Source organism: Hemitrygon akajei, chromosome 5, assembly GCF_048418815.1.
Source record: "Hemitrygon akajei chromosome 5, sHemAka1.3, whole genome shotgun sequence".
In the NCBI taxonomy this organism is placed as follows: Eukaryota; Metazoa; Chordata; class Chondrichthyes; order Myliobatiformes; family Dasyatidae; genus Hemitrygon; species Hemitrygon akajei.
In genome coordinates this window covers 123,850,326-123,863,892 of record NC_133128.1, presented here as the reverse complement: position 1 = coordinate 123,863,892, position 13,567 = coordinate 123,850,326, and the positions used below count along the sequence as shown (strand labels likewise).

At 39.4% G+C, this 13,567-nt stretch overlaps 1 protein-coding gene across 7 annotated transcripts in view; it reads right to left on the bottom strand.

Annotated features, from left to right (window-relative positions):
- The window catches only part of kansl1l (KAT8 regulatory NSL complex subunit 1-like), a 100,111-nt gene that overhangs the window by 51,750 nt on the left and 34,794 nt on the right, over nucleotides 1-13,567 (bottom strand). For all 7 annotated transcript variants that reach the window (XM_073046363.1, XM_073046369.1, XM_073046362.1 and 4 more), the window contains one exon: nucleotides 1,833-1,974. In XM_073046363.1, coding sequence (XP_072902464.1) covers nucleotides 1,833-1,974 — 142 coding nt within the window. The remainder of the gene's footprint in view (nucleotides 1-1,832; nucleotides 1,975-13,567) is intronic.

Here is a 13,567-nt window from a genome sequence, read left to right as displayed (position 1 = left end):
TGATGAACTGAAACAGTTTTGTATGGAGGAATGATCTAAAATTCCACCTCGCCATTGTGCAAGTCTGATCAGCAGCTACAGGAAATGTTTGGTGAAGGTTATTGCTGATAAAGAAGATTCTACCAGTTATTAAATACAAGGGTTCACATACTTTTTCCAGCCTGGACTGTAACAATGTGTTCAATAAAGATGTGAAAAGTACAATTGTTTGTGTTTTATAGTCTAGACAGATAATGTTTGTTTAAAAACGTGACAGATGAAGATCAGACCATATTTTATGTGTAATGAATGCAGAAAACCAGGTAATTGCAAAGGGTTCACAACTTTTTTTGTGACTGTAGGACAAACATGTCCCACCTTATCCTCATCAAAAATCTGCTTTCCAATGGGATTAATGGATCACCAAAATAACCCCAACACACTGCTAGGCAGATTCTCAATTTCCTCTTTGAGTAAACTGATATTCTTCAGAATACTCAACTTACACAAACAAAATGTGAATCACCCTTTATGTTGGTGGCTGCTGACTTACATTGGCTCTTAGGTAAGTAATGGTTCGATATTAAAGTTCTCACCCATGTTTTCAAGTTCCTATCCTAACTCTATTCTCCTCAAGCCTGAGACTGGAGATGACTGCACTTTTCAGTTCTGGCCTTAAGTTTATTCCCCACCTCAATCGCTTCATCAATACTGCAGGGTGCGATATCCAAATGCTCTGGAATGCTTTTATATCTTCCATTCTTTAAACCATCCTCTCTAGCCAAGGTTTTGGCAATAACCCATAATATCACATATGTGGTTCGACAAAATTGGTTTCAATAATGCTCATCTGAACCTTTGACATAGTGAGAGTTAGAAATCAAAACTGTTAATGAAGTAAATTGGTGGTGCAGTTTGTCTGGTTAATTTCAATTGACAAATGAGAATTCCACATGCTAAATAGTTACTCAACCTCTGAACAGTCAGCATCCAACTTCTTAAGAGAGGTAAGTGGCATACAACCACACTACAGTGAATGGATCAGTGTCCCCTCGTTATGCTGCCAAATGTCAGTAATGATCAGTAGTTGCATTTATATCCTATGGACAAGGAGTTCCCAGTGTGAATCATAAGCTGACGCTGATTGTCCCTGCCCTTTGTACCCACCACCTTTTTTTTCTGATGGTGGCATGGTGCATAGTGATTAGCATAATGCTATTACAATGCCAGTGACCTGGGTTAAATCCCATCACTGTCTACAAGGAGTTTGTGGGTTTCAACCAGGTACTCCCGCTTCCTCTCCTAATCCAAAGACGTATGGGTTACTAGTTTACTTGATCAATGGATGTAATTGGGTGGAGCAAGCTCATTGGGCCACAAACACCTGTGTGCAACTCTAAATAATAAAATTGCTCCATCAATGAAAGTACGATGAATTTACTTTGGAAGAAGAACACTGCTGAAATAGATTTAAAACAAAGTACTTGGCAATCTTATGTCAAAAATGAAAATAAAATGCGGAGAGAAAAAAATTTAGAAATCCCACTTTATCATATTGGGCAAGGACCTTTTGTCAAATCATTTGGAAATAATTGACAATAACACGATGACTAATGTGGGATATAAGGTGAGGCAAGGGCAAAGTGAAAGAAGCTTCATTTTACATCTAGCCGTTGTGCCTAGTGGGGTCAATAACATTGCACAGCATTTGAATTTAATAAAGAGACAAAATGGCAGCATGCCAGTGAAGCAAGTGAATAAAATCATGTTCTTAAATGGACTAGCATATATCACATCAGCTATTTTCTTCATATTTGTTGAATTAAAAACCATGTTTTTCACATGATCTGTACCTTGGTAGAGCGTATGTGCCTGTAGATTTCATTCATGTGTCGTATTCTGTACTCCAGCTCTGATATCTGTGCTTGAAGCCATGTCCATCGACTTGCAATTTTGGCACGATCAACAGCCCATCCCAATTCTGCTCTGTGCTTGCTGTAAAACAAGATATTTTGAATCCTTTTACTTATCTGTAACTTATATTTTGCAACTCACTTCACAACATTGTATTTATTTCAGTTTAAAGCTCCCAATGACTGCATCAATGAAGAAATCAATAAATTTGCTGGATGGTGCACAAACAACTATCTGGATCTGAATCCTAATAAAAGTAAAGGAAATGGTAACAACAGTACACTGTCTCAACCCTGGAAATAAGTGGTCGGTCAATAGAGCGTGTTGGAGACTAGAAGTACCTTGGCACAACTATAGATAACAAAATCACCTTTAAGACCAATGGTGGGTTAATAATCTCCAAGTGCCAAGAACAGCTATTTTTCCAGTTTCCCAGCCATCAATTCTCCAGACATTTTTATAAATGTTTCAGTGAATCAATATTAACCTACAGCATCACGACATGGTTTGGAGAAATGAACACTATCAACCTCAACCCACTCAACAGAATTGTCAGAAAAAGTAGTAAAATCATTGGTCAGGAACAAGAAACATTCAGCAGCATCCATAAGAGACGGACAATAAAGAAGGCTCAACAAATAGCAGAGAGCATTACACATACATTATGTGTACTACACTCTCATGCCATCTGGATGCCGCTACAGGTCCCTGCCCATCATTACCAGAAGAGCCTTCTTCCAGGTTTTGTGCCTTCCTCCATTCGCCTCAACACTCAATTTTGAATATATAGTATGCATAGCACCTTTGACAGTAAAAACAGTTTTATTATCTGTATTTGTAGTTTAAATCACATGCATTCATTCTGAGAATTTATTATCTATCGTGAATGTTTAACTATACATAGTGTGGTATTGTGCATCTTAAGTTCAGTGATGTTGTCCTTAACACTGCACAAAGTTCCTCACATAAATACGTAAAATAAAGTGAATTGAATTGAATTAAACGATTTTGTTTTATGTTGCAGTTGTATAAGTCATTGGTGAGGTTGTATTGGAGTACTGTTCCCTCTAAGTTGCGCGTGTGTGCAGCCATTATCACTGGCAAGTGACATGAAATTTGTTAACTTAGCAGCAGCAGTTCAATGCAATACATAATCTAGCAGAGAAAAAATAATAAATAATATAATAATAAACAAGTAAATCAATTATGTATATTGAATAGATTAAAAATCATGCAAAAACCAAATAATATATATTTAAAAAGTGAGGTAATGTTCAAGGGTTCAATGTCCATTTAGGAATTGGATGGCAGAGGGGAAGAAGCTGATCCTGAATCGCTGAGTGTGTGCATTCAGGCTTCTGTCCTTCCTACCTGATGGTAACAGTGAGAAAAGGGCATGCCCTGGGTGCTAGAGGTCCTTAATAATGGACACCGTCTTTCTGAGACACTGCTCCCTGAAGGTGTCCTGGGTACTTTGTAGGCTAGTACCCAAAATGGAGCTGACTAGATTTATAACCTTCTGCAGCTTCTTTCGGTCCTGTGCAGTAATCCCTCCATACCAGACTGTGATACAGCCTGTCAGAATGCTTTCCACTGTATAACTATAGAAGTTTTTGAGTGTATTTGTTGACATGCTAAATCTCTTCAAACTCCTAATAAAGTATGGCGCTGTCTTGCCTTCTTTATAACTACATTGATATGCTGGGACCAGGTTAGATCAGTCAGAGAGCTTGACATCTAGGGACTTAAAGCTGCTCACTCTCCCCACTTCTGATCGTTCCCACGCAGAAAGCCTTTGTTGTTGGAATTTTCTTTTATATAATGCTAAGATAATAGTGAAATACCCTGTAATTAATTATATATTAATGAATATAATCCATAAATTTTCTAAATATACATAACACAATCTCTGAATCATCTTAGAGCTTCATCAATGTATTTACAGTGTCTCAAGTTACACCACTGTTACAAATTGTAACAATAAACACAGAATGGAAGTCAATAGCTCATTGTTAATAAACCTCCGGCCTGCCGAACGACATCTAAGTTTAAAAGTTTACGAAACATGAAAGACTATTTTTGTTATACTGTATTATATTATATCCTTCAATCAATAAATAAAAAAGTATGTGATTTTTCAATTTTCATTTTAAATATTCATTATATGCATATTAAAGTGACGTGCAGTTTTCAGGCCATGTAAAAATTTCCTGCTCAGAGCAATGGCTGGTCCACGCAGCTGCAAAAAAAAAGTTAGAGGGAACGTTGATAGGAGTACTGTGTACAGTTTTGGTCAGTCTGTTACAGGAAAAATGTAGTTAAACTGGAAAGATTAACTAAGATGTTACTAGAACTAGAGGGACTGAATTATAGGGAATGGTTGGTCAGGCTAGGACTTCATTCCATGAAACTTAATAGAATGAAGGGCAACCCTATTGAAATTTTAAAAATAATGAGAGGCATAGATAATGGGATTGGTAAATCTTTTCTCCAAGATAGAGGGGGCCAAAACTTGAAGGCACAGATTAAGGGTGGGTGGGGGGGGGGGGGGCAACATTTAAAAAGGACCTGAGGGGCAATTTTTTCATACAGAGGATGATGAGTACAGGTGGCCCCTGTTTTTCAAATGTTTGCTTTACAACAGCTCGTTGTTATGAAAGACCTACATTAGTTATTTGTTTTTGCTAACTGAAGAATGTTTTCACTTTTAATGAAAAAAGGCAGCTCCTCCCCCAGAACTGCATTCTAACTGCCATAGCTTAAACATGTGCCTAATCGCCACAATTAAGGCTTACTATAAGCAAAATGTGATGCATTTTATTGTAAGCACCATTGACAGAGAGGGCAACTCCAAAGCATCTTTGCAAGAGATCTGGAAAGAGTACAATATAAAACTGGCAATCGGCAACATTGGAGATGCTCTTGATAGGCTAACAGTCTTGATGAGAAATGGTGTTTGGAGGAAACTACGTCCCGAACCATCAACAATAAATACGGCAATAATGAGTTTGGCTAAGGAGGCTGGGTTTGTGGAAGTTGACGAAGATGATGTTGAAGAGGTTTTCGCACCCCATGACCAAGAACTGACAGATGAAGAGCTGATGTAATTGCAAGAGGAAAGGATACCAATTGAAACCGAACGCAGTAACAAACGGCCCGAAAGTGAAGTTGTCCAGGAACTGAACATGAAGCAATTGCATGAGATTTTTGCTGCGATTGACAACGCTGCAATGACTGCAGAAAATTATGACGTTAGTTTTGAAAGGGTACGTAGGTTTAGGGCATATTTGCAGGATGGTTTGAATGCTTACAAAGAACTGTATGAAAGAAAAATGCGCGAGGCTAAGCAGTCAACCATCCTGTCATTTTTCAAGCCTTCCACATCAGCCACAGCAGACGACGAACCTCGGCCTTTGACATCGAGGCAGGCAGACAGAAGATGTTAGTGATCTGCCTGCCCTGAAGGACACAGATGACAATGAGATGACACCCCAGTCTCCTGTACCTCCCACCACCCCAACCTGATGACTCAGCCTAACACACCATCATCAGTGTGACAGCTGTCTTCCCGATTCCGGTAAGTGAAACTACACTGTACATATATTATTTCTACTTTATATAGGCTGTGTATTTTTATGGGTTATTCAGTATGATTTGGCAGCTATGTTACTGGAGAGAGTGCTTCCGCCGAGAGCACTACACTAGACAGTGCAGCAATGATTGCAAAAAAGTATTTCTACTTTATAGAGGCTGTGTATTTATCATATCATTCCTGCTTTTACTATATGTTACTATTAGGTTTTACCTGTTATTTGGCATGATTTTGTAGGTTATTTTTTGGGTTTGGGAATGCTCACAAATTTTTTCCACATGAATAAATGGTAATTGCTTATTCACTTTACGACATTCCGGCTTACGAACCTTTTCATGGGAACGCTGTACCTTCGGATAGCAGGGGAAACCTGTATATGGAATGATCTACCAGAAGTGGTTGAGGCAGGTATAATAGTATTATTTAAGAGGGATAGGTACAGGGAAGGGCAGAACTTAGAAGAATATGAGCCAAACACAGGAAATTGAGACTAGCTGGTGGATACCATGTTCGGTCTAGACTCGTTGTGCCAAAGAGCCTGTTATCCACGCTGTATTGCTCTATGACTCTTTATCAATACGATAAGGTCATACACATGGACAAAAATACACAAACCTCCATATTAAATATATTAATTCAAAAATTCAGATGTATCAGTCAAAATAAAATATAAAGAAATAAATCTTTGATCTATCACTTTCCTAGGTGTGAAGTGTTTTTAATTTTTGGATTACATGAAGCTTTAGGTTTTTCCATTATGAAGTACCTATATTTTTGTGTAAAAACAGACTCAAAAGCTGCTGGCAATCACTGAAGATGAGTACTTCATAAATACACTGTGAGAGATAATATTTATAGATCCAGAGATACAATACTTTTTGACACTTAATTCCAAATGCTTGCATTAGGTCTGTAAATTTCTATATTTTGACTACTGAAGTGCCTGTCTAAATGTTTATCAGTGATTGAATCATATTCCACCACCTTCTCTGCGATTAATTTCAGATATCAACAATTTTCTGCATAAAAAACTCCCCCATCAAATCCTCTTGAAAACTCCTTCCTCTTACCTTAAACCTATGCCTTATTGTTCATGTAGATCGAACGTTATTCCCATTAAAATATGACAACCCTGCACAATCAGGTTTCTTACTATCATAGCACCTAGTACTCCATCTGCTCATTTTTTGTCCATTAACTTTATCCATCTCTGACCCCTTTGAAACTCACTACTTAACAATATGCTTTCATTCCTAATTGTGACTGTGTTTGACCAGTCTCTCACTCGATGCTGAAAGTGGTCTTGGGCAAGGTTTAGTCAATGTGGTTTGTGGATTGGACTCTAGTTCTAGTTTCTGGTCACACCTTTTTTTATATTGGCTCTGCAGCCTGTAGTCAACAAACAACACAGTGCTAAATTGAACTGAACTACTCTGAACATCCCAAAATTGTTTCAGTGATGATGTCTAATGTTTTATTTTCTGTTTTTCACTTGTTTTTTGCCGTTTTCATGATTTGTTCTTTTTTTGTGTGTGTTGGGTGTTTGATGCTTTCTTTGAACAGGTCCTGTGGGATTTCTGATTCATAACTGTCTGCGGGAAAATGAATCTTTGGGGTTGTATACTGCATACATACTTTGATAATAAATATACTACAAATCTTATTTTTATGTCATCAGCAAATCTGGCCACAATACATCCACTCACTTCAACTAGGTCTTTTGTATGGCTGGCAAGCAACTGAGGTCCCAACACAGATTCAACAGTCAAATATTGATGGTTTCATTAGCCAGTTGTCCAGGCATGATTACAGCTGTACAAAATGGTCCATTTTGGTCACCTTGTTTTTGGAAAGATAACATTAAACAGGAAACAATGTAGAGAAGACTAATGAGGATGCTAGCAGGATTCGAGGGACTGCTACAATGAGAGGTTGGGCAGGCTAAACGTTTATTCATTGATACGTAGAGGATGAGCTATAGATCCATCAAACACCTTATATAGAGATGTTTAAAATCATGAATGTCATAGATAGGGTGAACATACTTTTCTTTTCCAGTGAAGGGGAACTAAAAGATAGAGAGCATAGAGCGAAGATGAGACATGAACAAACTAATAGGGACCTAGGAGACAACCTCTTCATGCAGAAGGTGGTGCGTACGTGGAATGAGCTGCCAGAGGAAGCAGTTGAAGCAGATACAACAGTAACATTTAAAAGACATTTGGATATTAAGAACACAAATAGGAAGGGTTTAGAGGGATATGGGCCAAATGCAAGCAAGTGGGACTGGTTTGGTGGGCACCATAATTGGCATTGACAAGTTTGTTCAAGGGTCTGTTTCTGTGCTGTTATTACTCTCAGACTTTATTATGCTACCTGCTCCAACACTTCTTCATCTCATGCAATTTTCTCTGGTGTGGACAGTTACAGAATGGGTTGTGAAACTCCAAGCACACATCAACCAGTTCCTTTATTCACATTGTCAGTTGTCCAACACCATCTCCCTCTCCCTAAAACCTTGTTGACCAAAATTCTCCTCCAATTTTCTATAGGTCTTGTTACTACTTTCTCAGCGCATCGGTACCATGCTCAGCAGTGCCCCTGAAGTTCTAATTCATTCTGGTGCCCTTGGTTCTCTAGTCACACTTTGCACTTTAAAAACCAGACACTTGTTTTGATTCTAGGTTGCATGCTGTTTTGCCACAATTGTATTCTTTTTCATAAAAATTGTGTACAATCTATTTTTAATTTATGTTATCCTGTGAATGCTGCTTATATGACATTATATGCCTGTGATGCTGCTGAAAGTTAAGTTTTTCATTGCTCTTGTGCACATCGCATGTGTATTTGTGTACTGTATATGACAAACACAGTTTTGACCTCTGCCTTCCACACACCCAGCAGCTCCTGTGTATTTAAACGTACCACTCCTCACAACCATTTCCATGCACTGTAGGTACAATGGTCTCTCTCAATTGCTTTTGGAGATAATGAAAATTGGAGTTTTTTGGCTGAGCATATGACCCAGCCTGAGATTTCTTTTCAGTTTGTGCTTTTTACCATAGAGAAATCTCCATTCAGGGAGAACTACACAGCCAAACAAAGAGAAGGGCAGGCACCAATGACATCCAAGAGCCCAATCAACATTAGACACTGCTGTTGCCATGCCCAGCAACGCTTTTTCTTGGGGTTCATTAAACATTCCTAGCAGAGTAGCTTGCAGCAGAAGGGAGGGTAGTATATCACAACAAGTTCCTAGCCAGCAGTTCTGTTGGCAATACTTTTCTAAATATGTTAGAATGACTCTGTTTAGCACAGATTCCATTTACATTTTTGTCTCTGGAAATACACGCTGAGTTAAGTGACAAGATAGGGTAGTTGGCCTATGCTTCTTCCAACTTCCTATTTTCTAGAATGGGGTAATTTGAGACAGTCCAAGCCTAACCCCTCCAGAACGCAGGAAATTTTGCAAGATTACAATCAGTGTATTCATTATCCCTGCAATTTCCCTAGACATAGGCCATCCAGTCCAGGAGAATTAACCATAGAGCCATCCAGCTCATAAACAGGCCTTTCAGCCCAAATGATTCATGCCGATCAAGATGCCCATCTAAGCTGGTCCCATTTGCCTGCAAATCCATCTGAACCTTTCCTATCCATGTATCTGTCCAAGTGCCTTTATATACTGCTAATGTACACACCTTCATCACTTCCTCTGACTACTTATTTCACATGCAGACCACCCTCTGAATGAAAAAGTTGCCTTCAGGTTCCTATCATATCTTTCAAATATCACTTTAAACATGTCTAGTTCTTGATACCACAACTGGGGTGGGGGAGACTGTGTACATTTTATACACTTCAATAAGATCAAGCCTCATTCTCCTACACTCAAAAAAAGTCCCAATCCACTTAGCTTCTCTCTTTATAATCCTATGCCTCAAGTCCTGGCAACCTGACAACATTCTTGGAAATCTCTGTAATCTCTCCTGTAGATAGTGACCAAAGGCTGAGAAAAAAAAGTTCAACATCCTATACAACTGCTACATAACATCCCAATTTCTATATTCATGTACTCAGTGATAAAGGATGGTGTGCCTAGAGTCTTCTCACCAACCTGTCTACCTGTGATGCCACTTTAATGTAGCCATGTATTTGTACTCCTAGATCCTTCTATTCTATAAGGTCCTACCATTCACTGTGAGAGTCCTCCTCCAATTCGTCTTCCCACAATGCAAGACCTCGCACTTATCTGAATTAAGTTCTGTTTGTTACTAGTTGGCCCACTTACTCAGCTGATTAATATTCCACTGTTAATTTTGATAATCATGTTCACCGTCTCTGACACTGCCCGATTTAGTATCTCTGCAAAATTGCAAATCATGTCTTGTACATCCTCTTCTAAATTACTGATACACATGACCAAGCACTGAGCACTGTGAAATATCCCTAGTCACAGCTCTCTCCAGTATGAAAAACAGCCTTCCACCACGACCTACCGTTTCCTACCTATTGTGGATCCAATTAGCTATCTCTCACTGGATCCTATGTAATCTAACTTTCCATAGAATCCTACTTGATGGAATCTTATCAAAGTTTTTACAGAAGATAATATAAACCACATTTACCACTCTACCCTCATTGCTTTCTTGGTGACATCAAAAAATAACACTCAAATTCATGAGCCATGATCTCCCATGCAAATGTACTTTCAAGTGCATGTATATCTAATCCCTCAGAATCACCAATAGTAACTAACTACCAAAGAAGTTAGCAACACACACAAAATGCTGGTGGAACGCAGCAGGCCAGGCAGCGTCTATAGGGAGAAGCGCTGTCGACGTTTCGGGCCGAGACCCTTTGTCAGTCCTGACGAAGAGTCTCAGCCCGAAACGTCGACAGCGCTTCTCCCTATAGACGCTGCCTGGCCTGCTGCGTTCCACCAGCATTTTGTGTGTGTTGCTTGAATTTCCAGCATCTGCAGATTTCCTTGTGTTTACCAAAGAAGTTAGGCTTACTGAGCTTAGATTTCAAGTTTTTGTTTTCAGTCCTCCTTAAATAAGACACAATATTAGCCATTATCAAGACTTCCATTGCTGGTAATGATGATGCATAAAATTCCCATGGCAACACCTCCCAGACTCACTCCCACTATCACCTAGAAAGGCAAGAACTGCAGATTTCTGGGAACACCATCATTTGGAAATACCCCTCCAAGTCACTCACCATCCTTACTTGGAAAAATATCATCATTTCTTCACCGTTGCTGGATCAAAATCATGGAATTCCCTCCCTAACAGCACTGTGGGTGTACCTACACCTCAGGGATGCAGCAGTTCAAGAAGACAGCTCATCACCACCTTCTCAAGGGCAACTACGGATGGGCAATAAATGTTGGCTTAGCTGGCAACACCTATATCCCGTAAACAAATAAATAAATAAACAAACAAACACACACCTCAGTTAGCACTCCCACAATTTCTCTAGCTTCCAATAGTATTCTTGGATATACCTGGTTAGGTCCTGTCAATTTATTTACCTTCATAGATTTTAAAACATCCACATTACAGCAGAGAAAGTCCTGAACTACCACACAAATCATCCCCATTAACTATCTCAAGTTCCAAAGTTGCCATGTAATTCTCCAGGGTAGAAACAGAGTAGTATTTATTAAGGACCTCTGGGACTCCACATACAGATGTCCACTTTGGTCTTTGGGGGGCACTGATCTCTCCCTTGTTTCTCTTTTTTCCATAAAATATTTATGAAACCTCTTTGGATTCTCCTTAACCTTCTCTGCCAAAGATACCTTATGCCCCTTGTTTGCCTTTCTTATTTCCTTAAGTATATTCCTGCACCCTTCAGGGATTCACCTAATCCAGCTGTCTGCTTCAATCCTTTTTCCTGATTAGTAGCTCAATATCTTTTGTCATCCAGTGTTCCAGCTTGGTACTCCATTCTAACAGGAACATACAGACCTTGAACTCTCATCACCTCACTTTTAAAAGCCTTCCAATTGCCAGACACCCCTGTTCCTGTAAACAAAATACTCCAATCAACACAAAATGCTGGAGGAACTCAGCAGGTCAGACAACATCTATGAAACATCAACTATTTACTCTTTTCCATACATGCAGTCTGGCCTACTAAGTCCCTCTAGCATTTTGTGTGTATTACTTTGAATTACAGCATTTGCAGATTTTCTCATTTTTGACATTCCAATCACGTCTTGCAAGTCCTTGCCCAATACTGCCAAAATCTGCCTAGCCACAATTTGGAACTTCAGACTATGGACTAGTTTTGTTCCTTTCCATGACTAATTTAGAACTAATAAAATTATGCCATTGGTCCCAAAGTGCTCCCCCACTATCATCTTAGTCACTTATCCTGCCCAATCTTCCCAAGTCAAACTTTAGCCCCATTAAGTTGCCTAGCACCTTTCCTCTTGTCCTTCCCTTTCAACCCTTGATTTTCTATTGCTATTGGGAGGCACTGCTATCCATTGAGATTGCTATCTTAGCATTTTAGGTACTCTTTTCATATACTGATATTTCTCATATTTCCTTACAGCACAAGAGGCAATTCAGTCTACTAAGTCTTTGCTCTCAGAACTATACCATCCCTCCACTAATATACCTCAATTCCACTCTCTCTCACGTGCCCATCAGCTCCCCCCCATTTGCCCATTGCCCATTGCTGTACCAGTAATGTGGGTAGCCAATAGGTGAATGAAGAGACATGCAGCAAATAACTCAATTACCAATAACATAAAATGCTGCAGGAATTCAGCTACAGAACATCCTAATGAAGGGTTTCAGCCAAAAATGTGAGCCCTATTCCCCTCCACACATACTGCCTGAGCTGCTGAGTTCCTTAGTTCCTCCATCATTTTGGATGTGTGTTGCTCAGCATTTCCAGCATCTGCAGAATCTCTTGTGCTTACTTCCCAAACACATTTCCAGGATACAAGAGGAAACAAGAGATCTGGTAGAAACCCATATGGTCATAACGAGCAAGTTCAAGATTCACACAGACAGCACCCATGGTCAGGATTAAGTGGGTCACTGGAACTCTAAGGCAGCAGCACAAACCATGCATCGTTAAGCAGAAGCTACTAACGCCGGTCTTCATTTTTGCTCAATAATTTAAATCTCTGTTTCCCCTTTTTTTGGACATTAATTTATTAGGTTCTAAAATTTACCAGCTTCTGGGCTATTATAATCTTAGCAACATTATGTCTTTACTTTGAATTTGATACCATCCTTGACTTCCTTAATTAGCCTCAATGGATCATCTCCTCATGATCTTTATTTTAAAATGCAACGTGTCTTTGCTAAGAATTATGATAACTAGTCTGCCACTAGTTATTCACCATCTGGCTTTTAATCTGCATTCCACTTTAAGCGAACTCTCCCTTCATACTGCAATTGCATTCATTTGAATTGCCTTCAGTTCATTATCAACATCCCGAGAATTGGCTGGATGAGGGATTAGTTGTTACTTGTCAGAAACAAGAGGCTACAAGAACAGATCAGTAACTGGGGAATCCCAGATCAAATGATTCACCTCTTGATGCTCGAAAGTGCTTCCAGCATCTACAGGTCATAAGTATGATATTATACTTACCATACTGGCTAGGATAAGTGGACATCAAACAATGGCATGCTATGTATTTTAAAGGGTTAATCTTTATGCTTGTCAAATGTCTCACCACTACTGTGGCCTGCAATGTAAAGGAACTGGTTGGCTGCAGGAGCTTCGACTACTACTATGAGAATACACCACGAGAATGCAATAATATGGGAATAGCCATGGAAACACGGTGATCGCAGGGGTGGGACTTGCGAAGAGCGATGACAATTAGAACCAATTGTTGTTCTAATCCAGTGGCTTGAAATGGTGCTATGTATTGGTCTAGTTGCTGCAGCATTTCATATTGGTGCAAAGGGTATAAAAATAGAGCATTTGCAGGGCTTGGGATAGTTTCTAAGGGCTTCATTGATGGGCTAGTCGTGAACAGCCCCGCAGATCAGCAGAATGGGAGGAGTGCTGCAGTGGGAGGGGTCCATACACAACTAGTTT